This window comes from Salminus brasiliensis, chromosome 7 (assembly GCF_030463535.1).
Source record: "Salminus brasiliensis chromosome 7, fSalBra1.hap2, whole genome shotgun sequence".
NCBI classification, from domain to species: Eukaryota; Metazoa; Chordata; class Actinopteri; order Characiformes; family Bryconidae; genus Salminus; species Salminus brasiliensis.
The window spans coordinates 21,423,093-21,442,594 of record NC_132884.1 but is presented as its reverse complement, the minus strand read 5'-3'; the positions used below and the strand labels follow the sequence as shown (position 1 = coordinate 21,442,594).

The 19,502-nt window shown below is 41.2% G+C and overlaps 1 protein-coding gene across 5 annotated transcripts; it reads right to left on the bottom strand.

Annotated features, from left to right (window-relative positions):
* Positions 1-2,220: 2,220 nt before the first annotated feature.
* Positions 2,221-17,978, bottom strand: sap130a (Sin3A-associated protein a). Of its 5 annotated transcripts, none has more exons than XM_072684109.1 (21): positions 17,918-17,978; positions 16,974-17,090; positions 16,595-16,863; positions 15,998-16,162; positions 15,788-15,911; positions 14,694-14,812; positions 13,927-14,051; positions 13,612-13,759; positions 13,306-13,399; positions 13,103-13,207; positions 12,368-12,509; positions 12,105-12,214; positions 11,561-11,839; positions 11,297-11,477; positions 9,810-9,908; positions 9,270-9,625; positions 8,549-8,797; positions 7,678-7,803; positions 5,162-5,265; positions 4,876-4,989; positions 2,221-3,552 (listed from the first exon to the last, which is right to left on the bottom strand). In XM_072684109.1, exons 2-21 carry the CDS (start codon positions 17,074-17,076, stop codon positions 3,394-3,396), a joined length of 3,171 nt encoding a protein of 1,056 aa, XP_072540210.1. In that variant the 5' UTR covers positions 17,077-17,090; positions 17,918-17,978; the 3' UTR covers positions 2,221-3,393. The 5 variants fall into 5 exon arrangements, with proteins under 5 accessions (XP_072540210.1, XP_072540212.1, XP_072540211.1 ...); XM_072684111.1 differs by having other exon boundaries at positions 11,297-11,474; XM_072684110.1 differs by lacking the exon at positions 17,918-17,978 and adding an exon at positions 17,750-17,907.
* Positions 17,979-19,502: the final 1,524 nt, after the last annotated feature.

Below are 19,502 nucleotides of genomic sequence, written 5' to 3'. Positions count from 1 at the left end.
AAAAACAAGCTCCTCCGAAGTGTTTATTCAACATATGACATAAACTGTACCAAAATGTTTGTGGACACCCCTTCTAATGAATGTATTCAGCTATTTTAAGTTGCCCCCATTGCTAGTCCCGGTAGAGAAGTATTGCCTATAGAATAGGACTCTCTGGAAGAGATAAACATGAACCTATTGGCACCCTGCTAAAGGCTTTGCATGGGCTAGTGGGGTATAAAGCTCCTCAGCATTGAGCCATGGAGTAGCGAAACGGTGTTCTCTGGAATGATGGTGATTTATCCAATACTTTTGGGACGCGTTGGGGAGTTGAGGATGAGGTGTGGTGGTGATCATTCAGCATCTTGACCTCACCTCCTGAAAACACAACTGGGTCAAAATTATGCATATAGGGTCAAAACTTACTAGTTTCAACCATCTAGCTGATGACCCGAGGTTGTGCTGAAAAATTCTAGTAGTCCTCCTTCTTCATTATTCCATGCAATGCACCATGTATTCAAAGGCAGCAAAACAGTCCCCCATCACCATGCTTCACAGTTTGTACAGTGTTTTCGTTAAGATGAACGGCTCACCTTTACTCCCCACAAGCAGTCATTGGTGACTGTTGGTCATACAGTGACAGTTTTGACAGTTTACGCTGCCTTGGGAAATTAAAAGACATTTTGACCACATATTAATTTTAGAAAAACAATGTAACTTCACCAAACTTAGATAAAATAGGTAAAATAGATATCAACACTGGGGGGCTTTATACCAACACAGCTGACACTCTGCATTAAAAACAGTGAGCTCATGTGGCATACATGGCAGCTACAGGGGGGTCAATCCAGGGAGAAAACAGAGATACAGGTTTTTCATTGAACAGTGGTATTTTGCATTTGCTTTTCTATGAAAATAGTTAAACACCTGTGGCTGCAAAAGTGCACCTGGATACTTTACGGAGATAAAAATCCCAATACACATGCTTTTCAAATGCTATTTTCTTACTTCAGACATACTGGCTCTGTTTAATCAACCTGTGATATCAAACAGAACAAACATGCAAATAAAATGCCAAACTTTTGTTTACCGGCAGAGAGTGTCTATTATCAGGTTCATTAAACGACGTGCGTCCTGTTGTTTAGCTACGTTTAAGTTTGATGAGGTTTCCTGGACATTGTAAGTATTTTTTCGCTCTGCACACAAAACATCTAGTTTAGGAGTCCATGCCTCGAATGGTCAGATCTGTTGTGGCTGCACAAGGACCTATTCAGTTTTAGACACTAGATACAACTAGGTGTTTTGTGTGCAGATAAAAAAAACAAAAAAAAAAACAACACACCTCTGAAGGTGTCCTGTGGTATCTGCCAACATTTCCTTTAAGTCCTGTAAGTTGGGAGGTGGGCCTCCATTGATTGCATCAATTAACATAGGTGTCCATGACCCTGTCGGTGGTTCATCGGTTGCCCCGTCTTGAACCACTTTTGGTGAATTGAGGTGACTGTTTTTCCTGATTTTAACACATCACCTTCAAGAGTAGTGTTTCAACTCTCCAATTGCACCAATGTTAAGGCTGATCAGTGCCATAAAAAAATAAAAATAAATATCCATATTTCAGCATTAATTAAATGTCTACTTTCTGAGCTGTTAAATGTCTAAAATGTTTACGTTGTTAAAGCTAAATAAAATCGCTAGGCTAACATCTTTAGGCCCTGTGGAAAAAAAAGTACAGGGTATAGGTTGGCAGCAAATTTGGTAAAATGATTCATTTGTGTTAAAAAAAAAAAGTATTAAAAAAGTAAATGTATTAAAGTGCAGATTAATGAAGTAAACATGTCAATGCTGACATCACTAAAATGTAACCAGTATTAATCATTTTTGTATACAAATACTTATTTGTAAAGTGTCTGAAAGTCGTTATATAAACAGGACAAATACAATTAAACCAAAATATGTTAAAATAAATGAAATGCTGCCTCCAGACCAACAGAACAAGCCTAATGCTGCATATGCTTCCCACTCCTGTTAGCCTATTGGTCCTGCGCTTTCCACCTCCGATAGTACTAGTCTGCTGCATTCTGCAGATGGAATTAACATGAACTGGAAACAGTAAGTATATTGCGGTTGTCATACACAGTTGTCAGGCAATGTAATTACAGGTCGGGGACTTTTAGCATTTCATGTCCGCAATAAAGCTGTACAAGTGTGAAATATGATTTTATCAAACCACACAACTACAAGGACAGTACATAATTTCCTTTTACTGCAGTTGCACATATTAGTATACAGAAAACAAAGAGGGGGAGAAAAAAATGTACAAAAGAGTCAAAACTATTCCTCAAACCCAGTTAACCGCAACATTCACTTACAATCTGTAAAAGACGAGCCACATGAACAGGGCACAAAAACACACAAAAAACAGCAAGTCAATCGCATTTCCACAACAATCTTATTCTGAGGTTGAAATGTAAAACAGTCCACATTCTCATTACACCATTGTATTGTTCTCTTTCAAGTACATATTTGACCTCTTTATGTACGATCACCAACTGCACTTCAGCACATCTGCTCACTAAGAGAAGAAAAAAAAAAAAAAAAAAAAGAGAGAGAAAGGTATCGAAGGGATGCTTGCACAGAATCAGTTAAGCAGACATTTCCTGCTAAAAAAAAAAATCTGGAGAGACAGAATATGGGAGAAAGATATTTTTTTAACCTGACCTCAAACCGGTCTGCTTCCTCAGGAGTGTCAAATGCAAAACACACACATTCCACAGTTACACTCACGATAGAAGGCACCGAAACTTGGACAGTGCACACACACTGTTGTAGTGAGCTGGTGTGTGTTGCATACCAAGATTCATACCTGTACGTACGTTTCCTCGGTTGGCTCAGCAAAACGTAAAGTGAAGAAATCCGCGCTCTTGGACTCGGCCTGATTTTCAATTTGTAACATGATTGACTGGCAAATCTTAACTGAGCATATGTGAGCTTCCAAAGCCCACTTTGGCAAATGCTACAGCACTACAATGACAAAATGAATATCTAAGGCAGCACTGTAAGAAATGAAACGTGAAGAATTCCTTGCAGGGGTTGTGGTGTTGGTTGCACAAGCCATGCTAACTTGGATGTTTGATACCCCGTAAGCAGACATTAGTTCAGTTCCTGTGAGCTCAGTTTGTGGTCTAGAGGAAGCAAAAGGTTTAGAACCTGCTTTCTCTGCTCAAAAGAATATAAATGAGGTGACAGACAGGGTGATTGTGCACAGCAACCTGGAAAAAAAACAAAAACATGACTGGTCCAAATACAAGACCAAGTATTTCCGCTTGACCTTACTGGTGCATAAACAGAGAGGAAGAGAGAGGGGAAAGAGAATGAGAGAGAGAGAGCGAGAGAGTGAGAGCGCTCCAATCACGTCTAGGCCCGCTCTTTGCGCTTTAATTTGGAGCTCTTCTTGGCAGTGCCGTTCTTGTTGAGCAGCTTGAGAACTCTGTCTTTATGGTCCAGCACTTTCATCATGGTGTCCCTCGCCTCAGTCACCTGATCCATCACCAACTTGCAGCGCTGCATGTTACCCTGGACATCACACGAAAGAAGCAATGTAGACAGCAACAATCAGCCGATTTGTAACTGACAGCACCCTAACTCTTTAATGACAGAGTCTTTTAATTCTTGTATGAGGGTTTTTCAAGCATTTCTTATTTGCAAAAGGCTTCCAATTCTGACAGATTCCTGCACCACCTTGCATGTACTGCTCTTTTGAGGAGCATCAAAAATGTTTAAATGAAGTTTAGTTTGAGGGACTGTGAGGACCTTCAGCTTGTCTCTTGAGGTCGTCTCTTTGAGGTGTGTTTAGTATCATTATCCTGCTGTAGAAGCCATCCTCTTTTCATCTTCAGGTTTTTTTTTTTTTTTTTTTACAGACTGTGTGATGTTTTCTTTCCAGTATTTAATTGAATTACCTCTACCAGTGAACTGTTCCTTGTGCCCCCCCCCCCCAAAGTACAATAGTAGTCGTTTCCAAAATGCATCAGTACTTATTTCCAGAATTTTATGGTGACCTTTCCTAACCAAGACTGTGAACAAGCCACAACCCTAACAAACTAATTATGGTCAGCGACCTTGGTAAAAGTTAATGGAAAACTCTTGAGTGCCCAATGTTTAGCATTGTGTTCCTTTTCAGTTTTTCACTCTAAAGCTGTGCAAAAAAACAAAATATCCTGATGCTTCAACTTGAATGCCGTTTGGATAGCAGTTTATTATCTAGTCACTTAACTATTCACAGCAACAGCGCTATTGGCCAATGTATTTATTAGACATCACATGGATTGATGTAGTGGTAGAATGAAGCAGAATGGTTTTCTGGCCGTGTTGTTATGCTGTGGGCCATTTAGTTTAGTTCAGAAATGCACAATGTGAAATTGTTAAAATGTGCATATACTGAGCTGTAGACACATTTATATGGCAGTGGTGGCTCAGCAGTTATAGCACCGGGCTATCAATAACAAGGTTGTGGGTTCGATTCCCGGGCTCGGCAAGCTGCCACTGTTGGGCCAGTTGAGCAAGGGCCCTTACCTCTGCTCCCCGGGCGCTGGGGAGTTGGCTGCCCACCGCTCTGGGTGTGTTTGTACTCACTGCCCCTAGTTCACTAGTGTGCGTGTTCACTACCACAGATGGGTTAAATGCGGAGGACACATTTCGCTTTTACAGACAAATATGTGCACCTTTACTTTTTTTTTAACTAACAGTACTATACATTTAAACGACATTTGTCATGTATCAGTCACCTCGCCATCTTCTAGACCTACCTATGAAAAGAGAAATTTCAGTTTGGAAAAAGAAGGTGGAATATGAAAGCTGCTGATCAGAATGTAATGGCAGTGGCTGTCTCACACTGACCTGTATGAGCTCGTTAATGCGATGCAGTTCATCATCAGCTCCTGCTCTTTTCTTTGGGATAAGCCCTTCCTGCAAGGTGGTGAGGCGGCTGTACACGTCATGCTCCAGATTACTCTACAATGACACAAGAGGTACAATACTGTTAAACAAATTAATGTTAAGGAATCAAATGTGTAAAACTCACATTACTCTGACCTCATACCAAAATAGGCCTTCATTATGAAACGTATTTCTCTATAGTACAGATCCTCCCCCCTATGAAATTAGATAGATTAGATAGACTTACCAACTGCATGAGCTGGGCAGCACATAAATGCACCTTCCAGCCCTGAGCACGACAAGCAACTCCCCTCTGATTGGCCACATCTTGCAGAGAATTCTTCTTATCCTCTGGGTATAATTAAAAGTAAATAAAGTCATCAAAATGCTTTATGAAGGGATCATAACGGCAGTAAGGTGGGTCCCAAAATATAATATGAACACACTCAAATGCATTTCTAAAATAAATGTTACAGTTCTGTATTACTGTAATAATTAGGTACACAAGTACACTACTCTTACATACATGTGTTGTAAAGTTACACTGTCAAAAAGAAAACATTTCCATTTCCAGCATCAAAATTCTGATGCCTGGTTGCTAAATTGGTGCCACAGTTTGAACACAAAAGCCAGAACTTTAAATAACCAATAGTTTTTTATACATATACATTTCTGATGCAATGAACTAGGGAACTAGTGTCAATTTTACATGGTAAATAAATAAAAAAATACATAAATTAAAGTGTATTGTAGTAATATTACTGATGTCAGGTGATACTGATTTTGTGTTGGAAGTAACAGAGAAGTCAAAGGAACATAAACTGTGCTACATGAAACATCCTTTCCCCTTTATGTGCAGATGAATTTGCGCTTACTCTTAAGAGAATCACTAATATTATCTAAAACAAGAACAAGTTTTTGCCAAATGATAAATTATATTAATAAGTAAATATTTAGTAAATATTTAATATTTTAATATTTTAATATTTAACTAAAGCATTAGCTAAGTGACCTCTGCTCTTTTACTTACAAAATAATTTCTCCTAAAACTCCCACTTAAAAAAATGAGAGTGGCCTGTAATGGACATTATAGGTAGACCTGAACTATGAGAGACAAAATGAAAAAAAAATTCTAAAAATCACATTGTCTGATTTTTAAAGAATTTATTTGCAAATAATGGTGGAAAATAAGTATTTGGTCACCTACAAACAAGCAAGATTTCTGGCTGTCACACACCTGTAACTTCTTTAAAAAGCTTCTCTGTCCTCCACTCATTACCTGTATTAATGGCACCTGTTTGAACTTGTTAACAGTATAAAAGACACCTGCCCACGATCTCAAACAGGTGATGACCAAAGAGCTGTCAAAGGACACCAGAAACAAAATTGTAGACCTGCACCAGGCTGGGAAGACCGAATCTGCAATAGGCAAGCAGCTTGGTGTGAAGAAATCTACTGTGGGAGCAATAATCAGAAAATGGGAGACCTACAAGACCACTGCTAATCTCCCTCGATCAGGGGATCCATGCAAGATCTCAGCCCGTGGGGTCAAAATGATCACAAGAACAGTGAGCAAAAATCCCAGAACCACACGGGGGGACCTAGTGAATGACCTGCATAAAGCTGGGACCAACGTTACAAAGGCTACCGTCAGTAACACACTACGCCGCCAGGGACTCAGATCTTGCAGTGCCAGACGAGTTCCCCTGCTTAAGCCAGTACATATCCGGGCGCGTCTGAAGTTTGCTAGAGAGCATTTGGATGTTCCGGAAGAGTATTGGGAGAATGTCTTATGGTCAGATGAAACCGAAGTAGAACTGTTTGGTAGGAGAGTGAATGCTGAGTTGCATCCAAAGAACACCATACCAACTGTGAAGCATGGGGGTGGCAACATCATGCTTTGGGGCTGTTTCTCTGCAAAGGGACTAGGACGACTGGTCCGTGTACATGAAAGAATGAATGGGGCCATGTATTGTGAGATTTTGAGTGCAAACCTTCTTCCAACAGCAAGGGCACTGAAGATGAAACATGGCTGGGTCTTTCAGCATGACAATGATCCCAAGCTCACTGCCAGGGCAACAAAGGAGATCTCAACCCCATAGAAAACCTTCGGAAGGAGTTGAAAGTCTGTGTTGCCCACCGACAGCCCCAAAACATCACGCATCATGCTCTAGAGGAGATCTACATGAAGGAATGGGCCAACATACCAGCAACGGTGTGTGCTAACCTTGTGAAGACTTACAGAAAACGTTTGACCTCTGTCATTGCCAACAAAGGATATATAACAAAGTATTAAGATGAACTTTTGTTATTGACCAAATACTTATTTTCCACCATTATTTGCAAATAATTTTTTTAAAAATCAGACAGTGATTTTCTGATTTTTTTTTTCACATTTTGTCTCTCATAGTTGAGGTCTACCTATGATGTCAATTACAGGCCCCCCTCATCTTTTTAAGTGGGAGAACTTTGTCTCACTACACAGATCAAAAAGGTCAAACCACTACACATTGTCAAATAATAAATACTTGCATTACTATTATAAATACTACTAATACTAGTATTACATTATTGATATGTGAATGTTGATACATTCTCCCTATGTTGGTATTCATGTAGCCATCAAAACAGGTTAGCTCTGAACATTCTCAGCAACATATCAGAAAAACTGCAGGGATATATAAGAAACAGCCCAAACTTACTACTTTGCCTCATCAAAGGACTAGCAAGAGAGCATCAGTCAAAATTAGCAAAGACACGAACCTTTAACTCTAATGTCACTGTATCTCTGGAAGTGGTGGTAGGCAGCTTTCCAGGGGTTCCGGTAGTGGCGCAGGAGGGTGATGGGAGGTCTGGGGCGGACTGGCACATAACGCACACCTTCTTCATCTGGAGAATGTGTTAGAAATGCAGTCAGACTCCTTTCTGAGCACACTGACAATAAGCAACAATAGGAACAGCCATAACATCAACACCACCTGCCTAATACTCAGTAGGCCTCCCTTGTGCCTCCAGAACAGACCTGACCATTCGAGGCAGGGACTCCACAAGACCTCTGAAGATGTCCTATGGTCTCTGGCAACAAGATGTTAACAGCAGATTCTTTAAGTCCAGAAAGTAATGAGGTGGGGCCCCCATCACATTAATGATTCTAAGGTGCCCATGACCCTGTTGCTGGTTCACGAGTTGTCCTTTCTTGAACCACGTTTGGTAGTCATTGATCACTGCATACCAGAAACCCCCACAAGGTCTGCCTGATGTTTTGGAGATGCTCTGACCCAGCTGTCTAGCTATTTTATACTTGCCCTTATTTCTTGTTTTTAACACAAACTTCAATAACCGACTGTTCACTAGCTGCCTAATATATTCCACCTTTTGACAGATGCCACTGTAGATAAAGATAATATTTTCCACTTCACTGGTCAACTCCAACTGGTTTTAACATTGTTATATATATATATATATATATATATATATATATATATATATATATATATATATATATATATATATATAGTACTGAAATAGCTTTGAAGTATCCGAAAGGTTCTTTGAGTTTTAATGATCCTATAAAAAAACTCTTTATAAATATATAAAACTTTATAAATAAGGGTTATTTAAAAGGGCCACTCACCCACATATTCCCTGGGAGGTGACTCATGTCGTTCTGCCTTGTTCCCTGGAGGTCTGCTGCTTGCCCTCTCCTCGTCTGTACTGTTTGTCTCCATCATCTCATTCTCCTCTGTGGAGATAACATGCTGTTGCTTGCGGGGCTTCTTTCGTGGAGATGCTCCAGGCAGGAGATCCCCAGACTGAGGGGGCACAGCTAGGCCTGAGGTCTGGTTGGGGAAACCTGAAGCCGTAGACGAGGGGATGGAGAGTCCTGTGAAAAAAGTCGCACAGATGTTATACAAACAAGCAGCAGTTCATTACTATTACAGGAACTTTCTTCATTTTTATGGTGATTTTACTGTTTTATATACTAAGAACATGACATTTACTATTTGCATATTACATGGACTGCAAACTGCCTTTACAAAGGCATGGCATTCATTTTTCAATATCATCAGTGGTACTAAAACTGACTGCAAAATATTGAGTGATGTGGCTCTCAGTCAATCCAACACTCTAAACACTATTTTTTAAAGGATAACTGAAAGATGCAACTACTAAGCTTAAGGGTCTGCTATTACAGGCACTACGGATACTACCAGAAAGCCCTGAAAGTCTGACGAACATTACACGAATTTTGTAAACAGTCAATTAACAATAGTATGAGGAATCGTAATAGCATTAAAATGTATGTGACAAGTTTCAGTCTCCAAAGAAACAGAAGGAATGCCAAGATTATCCACCTGGCTGGGATGTGTCCATAGACTCCGCCTCCTGCTTGACCTTGACCTCTGACAGGGCGGAGCTTAGTGCTGCTGTGCTACTGGCAGCTGGCTGAGTAGGAGAGGCCACAGCATTGGCCATGGAGGCAGGCACAGGAGGAGTGACAGCCATGGCTGCAGGCAGGGCAGACAGAACTGCAGCTGGTTGGGAGGGGGGTGGGGGAACAGGCGGCGCCAGCAGAGTGGGAATGGCCTGCGATAGGTGCTGGGCAGGAGCTGGTAGAGACTGCTGCTCTCCTCCATGTGTGGGCAGTGCCTCCACAGCAGCCATCACAGGGGGCGTCATGGCAACATGGACATCGGGTTTAGGCTTGACACTAACCAAACAGGAAAACAGAAACTCCATTAAATGTGCATTACCTATTAGCCTAGTCATGGGATGTGAAGACATCACACACACACATGCAGATGAGAAAGGGTATTCAGAGAAAAAAGGGATTAGTCAAAATCCTATTCTCTTTTGGTATTATTCCAGATAAAGGAACATCAGCCAGGGCTTACCCTGCTGGTCGTGGGGATCCCGCCAGCCTTACGCCACTATCCACTCTCCCAGAGTTAGGCTCGTTCGGCTGCGCTGGGATGAGACTTTTACGCACAGCCCTAGAAATACACCCCAAAACCAGACTCAAGCACAGCCCCAGAAATTCACCCCAAAACCACATACTACAGTAGTTTCTCAACATGTTCTGATCTTGCTAAAGGGGCAAACTACAAAATTAAAGGACAGGGGCATGCACTTATTTGTATAACTAATCATCTGGATCACCTATTCATATTCAAGTCTGATCCTTAATGACAACTCAGCTTGGTTTTAAGGTAGATCAACATTAGGGTTGGGCGGTATTTGCTTTTTCATACCTTAAACATGTCTCCAAATAAAACAATCAAATCCAAAGTTACGTTTGCTCACATGGTCACCTGCTAAGTTTTAAATCTTTAAAAATGTAAAAAAAAAATATTTTAATATATGCCAAACTGTCAGTCTGACGACAACAAATGTTAAACTTCTGCGTATCAGGAGAAAGAAGCGGACTATCATTAGCGTAGCTAGCATGATTACATTCTGCACATCACAGAACACGCTTGATTCTGGCTGAGCGAATCTGCACTTAGAACATTTTTCGCAAAACGGCTCATATCTGAAGGATGACGTCGAGCGAGCAGCCCACTTGCTTAGCTAGCTCTGCTATAAATCCAGAGTAGCACACATCAGATTACAGCTGCTATTCTCACTAACCGCTGCACTACCGAGAACAGTGTAGACAATAAAATCTTGGGTCTGAGACAGAACGTTAAAATGCAACAGATTATGTTGGGTTTGGACCCTTAGCTGGCTAGCTAAGGCTTAGAGTAGCATAGACAAGTTACCCAGCAAGCCAAACACCATGGTACAGACCATGTTCCAGTTAACGGAGGCTAAACTTACACAAGTTTACAGGGGGAAGTACAAAGTTGAGTGAACAGTCTTAAGAGAAACTTAACAGTCAGTATCAAACCTGTTCTGGTCATCACTTACCTGAGGTTTGTAACTTAACTTACAATATTTAATCCAACACAATGTGACCATGGGAACTATGTTGGTATAGAGGGTGCTTCATTTTTAGATGGCAATGCTTGTTGACCATCACCTTTTTTAAGGCACATTTTGCAGATTTACTTGATCTCCCTGTTATTCGGAATTACTTAACTTACTTCAGTTTGCTAAACTGGCAGTTACCCTCCACCAGTGACCTCACTAACCAGTGAGTTCCCACAGCGAGCCAGTCTTGTGGCTCTCTTGCACATGGGGAAACTTTATTTTGCTGTGTATTAGATAAACACAGAACAGAAATCGGACATCATACAAAACAACAATATACCACATTACAGTTATACCGCCCAACCCTAATCAACATTTTAGGCAGGAATAAAAGAGACCAGTGTTGAGGCTTAAATACATAAAATATATTCATGCAGAGAAATTATGCATAACAAGATGGCCCACTCACCCCTCATTCACAGGCTTCTTTCGTAAGATGCTAGGTCTAGGGGAGGAGACCAGTGTGGGTGCCCCTGTTCCTGCCCCTTGTGGGTGTGTCTGGACGATAGTTGTGACAGGCTGTGTAGCGCTGAACGTGCTGCCAATGGGGTTTGTCACAAATGCAGTGCTCTCGGCAAGAACCACACCTGCTGACGAGCAGAAACAACAGTTTCACATCAGATAAATGTATTTTGTGCAAATCTAAAGAACAGAAATGTTTGTCCATTTTTACCAGATGGTTTTGCCTCTGGCTGGGGCTGCTGTGCGGCGACTGGTGCTTGCTGGATCCCCTGTGTGCTGATTGGTGCTGTGGCATGCAGACCCTGCACTCCAATTGGTGTAGGCTGAATGCCCTGGGCAGTCATGGAAGCTGGTTGGATATTCTGGGTGCTAATCTGGGCAGACTGCAGGCCAATGCGATCCACAGCCATCAACTGCATGGGGTTCAAATGCACAGTGGTGGCCACACCCACACCGGCCTGGGCAGGAAGAGCTGAGCTCGGCGTCTGTGCTGTAAATGAAAAAGAGAGAAAAATAAATACAAAATTAAAAACTGTACAATAAGAGAAACAGCAGAAATGCACAATTCATAGCTCAATTTGGCAATTTGACAGCAAAAAACAGAAGTAGCAGGAACAAAAGCTTTTTCCTTAGAAAAATGACAAACCAATCAGTATTAACTAATAGTCATTGTATGCAACAGGCATAAGGTCTGACAGAAATCAGATTGCGAGACTAATTAACAACTGTAGAAATGACATATAGGTCAGGTTTACCTGGGTAGGGGCGAATGGTGGACACAGAGCTGGTAATGGGGGTGTAAGTGTGATAAGCAGATGAGGGGTACGTTGGTAAAAAGTACTGGAACTGGACTGGCACAGACGGCCTATATAAAAGTGAGAGAAGTGATCAGCAAAAAAACCATCAGGAATCACAGCACCCTACTGTTCAGGTTTCCTCAATAACCTAAACAATTAGGTCCCTATGAATTGTCTACTTCATATGAACGCTCTCAGATGACACAAAAGTCAGCTATCACCTGTTATCACTGCGGCCCTCCATGGTCACAGGGTTTGGGGAGGAGCGGTGGCCTGAGATGGGGATCAGGTTAGTCCTCTCTCCAGAGTACTCCTGCTGGATCCGAGGCGAAGTGTGTGCAATTGGCTGCGGAACCACCTTAGCTGCACACAAAATGCACTACTGGGTTATGAGAGCAAGCGAGGACTCATCTACAACTAGGCATAGACAATTCCAATTGAAAGATCACACTTCACTCAGAGCAATGATAACATCAGTACAAGTACAAGGTCACAGACAATGATTAAAAAGTGAAAGATTCAAGAACAAATCTCCAGCACAGGAAATCTTCAGCTGATATGATGTTACCTGAAGCATTGTGTTTAGACTTGGCAGGTTTGACGCAATTACAACGAACCCTGGTGCAACTGTTATGTCAATGCAGCTTACTTAAATAAGTAAACAATTGGGCCCTGATCTGCCTACCATCTCTTCTTCTCTGTAGATCTGCTTTGGTACGTGCAAAAGACTCAAAAGAGCTCTTAAGGCTGAAACAAGGTTGAAGTATGTTTGAATAAAAATAACCAATACACACACGTAAGAGCACACTAGTACACATTAATGTACACAATAAAATATTGTGCAGTTTATGTGTACATCATAAAATCTGTGTTTCTGACTTTCTGTTCCAATCTACTATTACAGTAAATGCACTTTAAGAAACCAAAAGCTAATCTTTACTCCACAAAGTGCTTACCAACTGGAATAGCAGAGCTTGTCACAGCTGTGGCATGGGAGGAGTGGGAGGCCATTGTCATGGAAACTATGGCGCTGCTGGTCATCTGAGTGTGAGGTGCAGAACCTTTTGGATGAGAAAACAAAGAGTCATTCCACCATCTTTCAACATCAATACGCAGATGTTCACCACTGATTCTTAGTTCACTTCTAAAATAACTTTACCTGTTGTTGTAGTAGTAGATGGAACAGAGTTAGTAGCTAGGATGGGAGCAACGGTTGCGGCAGCAACAGGAGTCACAGTGCTGAAAATAGGCTTCTGTAGAGAAGAATTCAAGAGCATTTTTCATAATGTTTGCATTAAAACAATATTAGATTTAACCTTCTGTTACAAATGACTTCCTCATAACAATGGATCAGAACCCTGATAAAGAACTTATAAAACTGACAAAATCACAGAAAGCCTAATTTGATGACAGAAATCATTAGTAGCACTTTTTTTCCAATTGGGCAGGTGGTAAAGAGATTGACCTGAGTCATAGTGTGTTGTGGTTGGGCTTTTTGTGCCCCCATGGCAGGGTGTGATGGCAGCGTGATGCGTGTGGCCGTGTCTCTTGGAGTCGGGGGTCGTTGGATGCTGATAGTGGCGGGGGGAGGGTGGATAGTGAGGCCAGGTCGCCTGAAAACATGAAAAGTAGTAAAAGCATGAAAACATTCAAAGTTTGTCATTTGTTTTTATAGTCATGCTCTGAAGAGCTACCATGAAACAATAACTCTTGCCATATTTTTAAAATAACTTGCAACTAAATGTCACAGAGCGGTTAAAAGATGTGCATGGTAACCTACCCGTGCACGATCTCTGCAGAATGGGTAACAGGGGGGCTGATGACAGGTGACTGGGTTCTAGCTGCTGAAATAGGGGCAACCACAGTGGGCAGAACAGCAGTGGATGTGGTGGCTGTGGGTCGAGACTGCAGACACAGGATTTACAGTTTTAAAACTATGAATACTTTTTTTTTTTTATTATTATTCTTAACATGAAGACTGAGACTGTGTTACATTAAAACTAACCACCTCATAAAATACAAATCTGGGGCTCTGCCCAACGTTTATCAGTTTGAATCAGATTAGGTTGTTCAATACAAAGATTCGACTTCTCATTCATTCAATCATACGCATTTTTGCGAATTTCACTGTAAACGCAAACACGAAATGCAAGAATTTGCATTCAGTGTTAATATTTTACATCGTTATTGCTAGCCTAATTTAACACCTCGTCCACCTTAGCTTCAGATTGCCTCAACTGTGAACAACCAGACTTTCTTTTAGCTAGCGCACCAGATATACCCACTACAATATTGAAAACCATTTATATTCCTATTACGTACAATTATTTGTTAAAATGTAATCCATGTGCATTTTTGTTCCTTTTTTCCATTCAAAGAAAAACAATAAATGAATCTATAAATCTTCTCAACAGCTCGACAATCTCAGTCTCCGGACAGGTCGCAGACTAATGATTCAACTTATCGACCTCCAGGGAGCAGCCACACACAAATCAACTGTCACAAACAAATCAAATAAAATATCTAGGCCAGCTTATCTAAGTGTACCTGAATAGACTGGTGGATGATGTGCTGCACGGCTGCAGGCTGGCCTGGGTTTGCTCCACATGCAGGTCTCAGAACAGTAGGGCCTTTGGTACTTGACATGACAGCTGCAGCAGCTGCGCCTGAAACCCCAAACACACAGAGACACAAAGAGACTTCATTTGACTGTAGTGTTCAACAATTAAACACCAAATAAATCTTGTCTACTAGTTGCCTTGAAGGTGCAATCAGTTTGCAGATTGTATTTTGTCCCAATAATGTGAGTTATTGGCCAATATTCACCCAAGTTTCTCAAACGCAAACACAGGGACAAGCATAAGATGCGCTCATCTGAATTTTTAACACAGTTCTAATAAAAAAAAAAACATTTGGTAGGTCCCTATATGCCCTTATTAATTTACATGGAGCACATTCTAATTCATGCAGATGTTTGAATAGTGACCCAGTACAAAAAAAAAATAAAAATAAAAAATAGCAGTAAGAAAAGCAGTAAGAAGCTCATAAGCCAATGGCTGTCCTCATAGGTGGAGCTTGGGATTGAGTTCTCAGCTCCCCCTGCTGGTTAGAGCTTAAATAACTTAAATAGCTAACAGTTTAAAACTACAAATGAAAACATAACAGTAAAATTAATTTAAGAAATGTAGTTTAATTAAAGAAATTGTGACTGTATAATGTAATTCATTTATTCAAATTATATTACTGCAGAATATGAAAATACAAATACTAAAAATACAAATCAGAACTAGGCGTTAGATAAGATCTGCTTTGTATTTACTGTAGTTATTTATTTTATTAGTGATATAAAGTGAAAGCACACTGCAATTTTGACCACATCAGTCTCAGCATTTGTTTGTATCAGTGTGCACATAAATAAGCACGTCAAAGTAAATCAAGCGTTTTTCAGATTTTTGAAACTCCTACCCCACCAGATATGCCAAAGATGAAACTGATGAATCTAAAAATCTAACACTAATCATGCATGTATGACATATGTACATCTAGTACACCAAAGTAACTGCACTAAAAGCAACCTCGAGGCTCAGCAGCAGGACTGACACACAACGCAGTAAACATAAATTCAGTGCAGAATAGCTGACCTCGGGGCAGGTGGGAAGCAAACGGGTGAGGGGGAGCAGAGGGAGATCCAATCTGCAGTGCAGGGGTACTGCTCCTGATAATCTGCAAACCGCCCGGCATGATATGGTGCACGTTACTTTGCCCCTGCAAGAAAAAACAAAGATTTATATTTTCCAGCATCTCCGCTTCCACTCCAGTGAGTACAACAGATGCAGTTCCCCAAGCCCTACCTGCTGACCACTGATGGTAGCCACAGGGATGGAGGCTGGAGCCATGCTGCTCTCCAGGGTAACAGTAATATGTCCAGGCACCTTAGCTGGTCCAGAAATGTGTCCTTGACTAACAGCCGGAGCTGGGGCAATAAGCCGACTTGGCATCGGGGGCTTCAGGCCAGCCTGGAAATGGGGGGGGGGAGGGGGCGTCCATGACATCCATGATTAATGTGCCATAATCAACTCAACACATTTCCATCACATCCTTGCTGACTTTCCTTTAACACTGTCATATCAAGGGATTCTTCACATTGTTGGTCTTGTTGTCACATCCATTTAAGATAAAATATGTCAGAAATCTGGCGTTTAATTAACTGCAGGAAGGTTCCAGGTTCAAGAATCACTTCGGGTTTCCCAGATATATGTAGATTACACAGCAACTAATCTATTTTGAGGTACAGTAAGCTAGAAAGGGAGACTCTGTATGTAAGAAAGTTAAGGACAACACAGTGAGAGCCGTAAATTGTACTTAACGGCTTCCTCCTATCGGCATAAACGACTCGTGTAACATACTGTAAAACATTAACACATAATAATAGTCAGAAAGCAAATCACCTTTACTGCTCCCTCATTAAAGGCCGGCTGCTGGGCCTGGGCCAGGGCCAGGTGAGCTGGTGAAGCAGCCACAGTGACGGCGGGGCTTGGCTGAATAGGCACATGCTGGGGCAAGGCTTGTGGCTGGCCCAAAGTCTGCACTTGAGGATAGGGTCTGACAACAACAGTCTCCTGCTTCTCATCACGGAACGGTAAAGCTCCTCCAACAGCGCTGCCAGTGGGCAGAGTGTCCTGAGGGTGATCTGCCTCTCTGTTGCCTTCTTCACCGCCTAGATAAAAGTAATAAAGAGGTTTACTTTCCAGCAGCAGTCTAAAACACAATTAACAAAGAGCTTAAAAAAAAAAACACAGCTCAAACAAACTAGCATAGTGCTTCTACCTGCTTGACCTCCTGGCAAGAGGCTACTGTTGCCAGCGGGTGCTGAGCCTTGGGCAACCCCTGAAGGCGGCAACTGCGCTCTAGGAAACTGTTGAGAACTCATCTTCTGTCAATAACCTACGAGTACAGAACAGATCACAGGTACAAATAACTCAGCAGTTCATGTCTCAATAGCAAAACCTTTTTACAACCTTAACCCTTTCAGCACGGTTAAAAATAAACTGGGTTCGAGTAGACATTACGTTTGTGAATAGTAGCTTATAGTGAACAACCCAGACTAAGAGGAACAAATATCCCCACCATTACAGTCTTAAACCTACTGACTTTATACAGCCACACTCTCAACGAAACTGTAAAGTGTGAACAGCATGTCAATACCCATCAACACCGCAGACAAGCTGACTGTTCAGTAAGTCAGCCTGTTAAGTTAGCTTACTTTCATTTATCCTCGTAAAACACAGAAAGATTAAATAAACGCTTCACCTCGAACATTCAACACATTCAAGGTAAACAGAGGGAGCTTTTCATGCGACCCCGAGACAAAACAACTAAGCTAGATAGCTAGCTAACGTTACCAAGCACAACTGGCTAGCTTCAGACTTTCTTGACAAAAACAAAAACTACCCTATTATTCATTAATAAGAACATCGCGCAGAAATATTCCTCCAGATAAACATTACAACTCTGAGGGATAAAAGAAATGCAACGCTGTCTGTGGTGAGACTGAGGCTGTTGGTGTTAGTGTTAGCTTAGCCTGGCTGCTAATCATTATTTACCAGTTTCTCGTTAGCTAGCAATCTTCGCCTTAAGCGCTAACGTTACCGCAACTGTGCTTGTCGTAGATCATTATATTTTTCTCTATTGTTTTTAGTGTCTCTGTACAGCTAAGCACTTCTCCAGATCTCACAAATGAGAGAAAAACGCTCAAATCCGTTGTGCACTACCGGGACTGTGAGGGTTTAGCGCCGCTCCATCGCTGGGGCGTGAAAACAGCAGCAATGAACAGTCTGAGATGGAGGAGCGAGGAGGACAAAACGGCTCTTCAAAATACAAGTCGCAATGTTATTGTACTCACAAAGCAGATCAGAAGCCACAATATACTACTATAACTACTACTATTACTACTACTACTACTAATAATAATAATAATAATAATATTGTTGTTGTTGTTGTTGTTGTTATTTAGTTAGCATGACAACTTAAACCCGAAGTCTATTTACTTTTATTTTGCCCATGTTTGTGTTTTTCATACTGGTGGATTTTGTTAATGCCTTGCTGAGCAAAAAAATAACATAATATAATACAAGTAGCATTCCATATTTATGAGCACTAAAAATGTAAAAATAAAAAATAAAATAATAAAAATAATAATATATATATATATATAAATAAATAAAAAAATGATTCGGCCACAAAATAATAATAAATTATTAATTATTATTAAATTAACAATTTACCAACGTCTTGACATTCATTTCCACTTAGATACACAGCAGGACAATTTTAAACAAAAACTGCCCTATTGCGTTTCAAATGTACGGAGTTTGAGAGACGCACATGGTCCCTAACAAATGTCAGAAAGCAGCTCTTTCTTACTCCTGCCGCTAGGTGGCAGGAATGAGCTACAAGTAGGTCTAATCAACTGTCATTTTGAGCACTTGTTTTTGAGTAGCTCAGGTCAAAATGTCAGAACCTTGACTTGCATTACTGGTGTATTCCTGTGTGTAAGAACATGTCATAGGACATTAAGAGTAGGCAGTGTCATTTTAAAAGTCCACGTGTGACACTGTTTCCCATTTTTCAACACTCTTGCCGCACTTCCTCATTCCACAGCAACAGGCATAAGGCATGTGGAACTAAATACCCTAGACGCCATTGTACCTGGGGCATTTAGGTCTATATATTCATTGTCCCGCAGGCTGTCTAACTCTACTGCGGTATTCCACAACTAATAGCATAACAGCAACAAAACAAGGAAGATACGCGACCTATTTGGCCCGATGTCTGAAAGGATTTCACTTCCTTCTTTGTGGCCAGTTCAAAAAGAACAATACCATCATCCGAGTGCTATGAGCAAAACCTTTGATGCTACAGTCATACCACGGTTAGAGTGTTACCATCCCCGTTTCAATGACCTGACACTGGGCTGATGTTGTTTTATGTTTGACCCCGCAGTGCCTGTGGTCCAATGGCAAGGAACCGCTTCCCAAAATATCTCTCAGCATGATTGTCCGTGGAAATTGGGATCAGGAGAACAAATGTTTCAGGCTTCCTGTCTGACTCCAGTCCAGATCGCATTCCAGGGGCCTCCACCAATATTTACACAAGACATTCCTCCATATTCCCCCTAAAATCACTAGAGTTAGCCTCTCTACATCTGAATACCACAGAAACGCGCATGATGTTGCAAGGGTAATTTGTCTCTGCCTCGCTCGTAATTAGTTCTTTTTGTCAGGTGCAACAAATCTTTGGATCTTATCAGATGGTACAAAAGCCCATGTGGGTTTTCCCTTGGGCTGGAGAAATTTC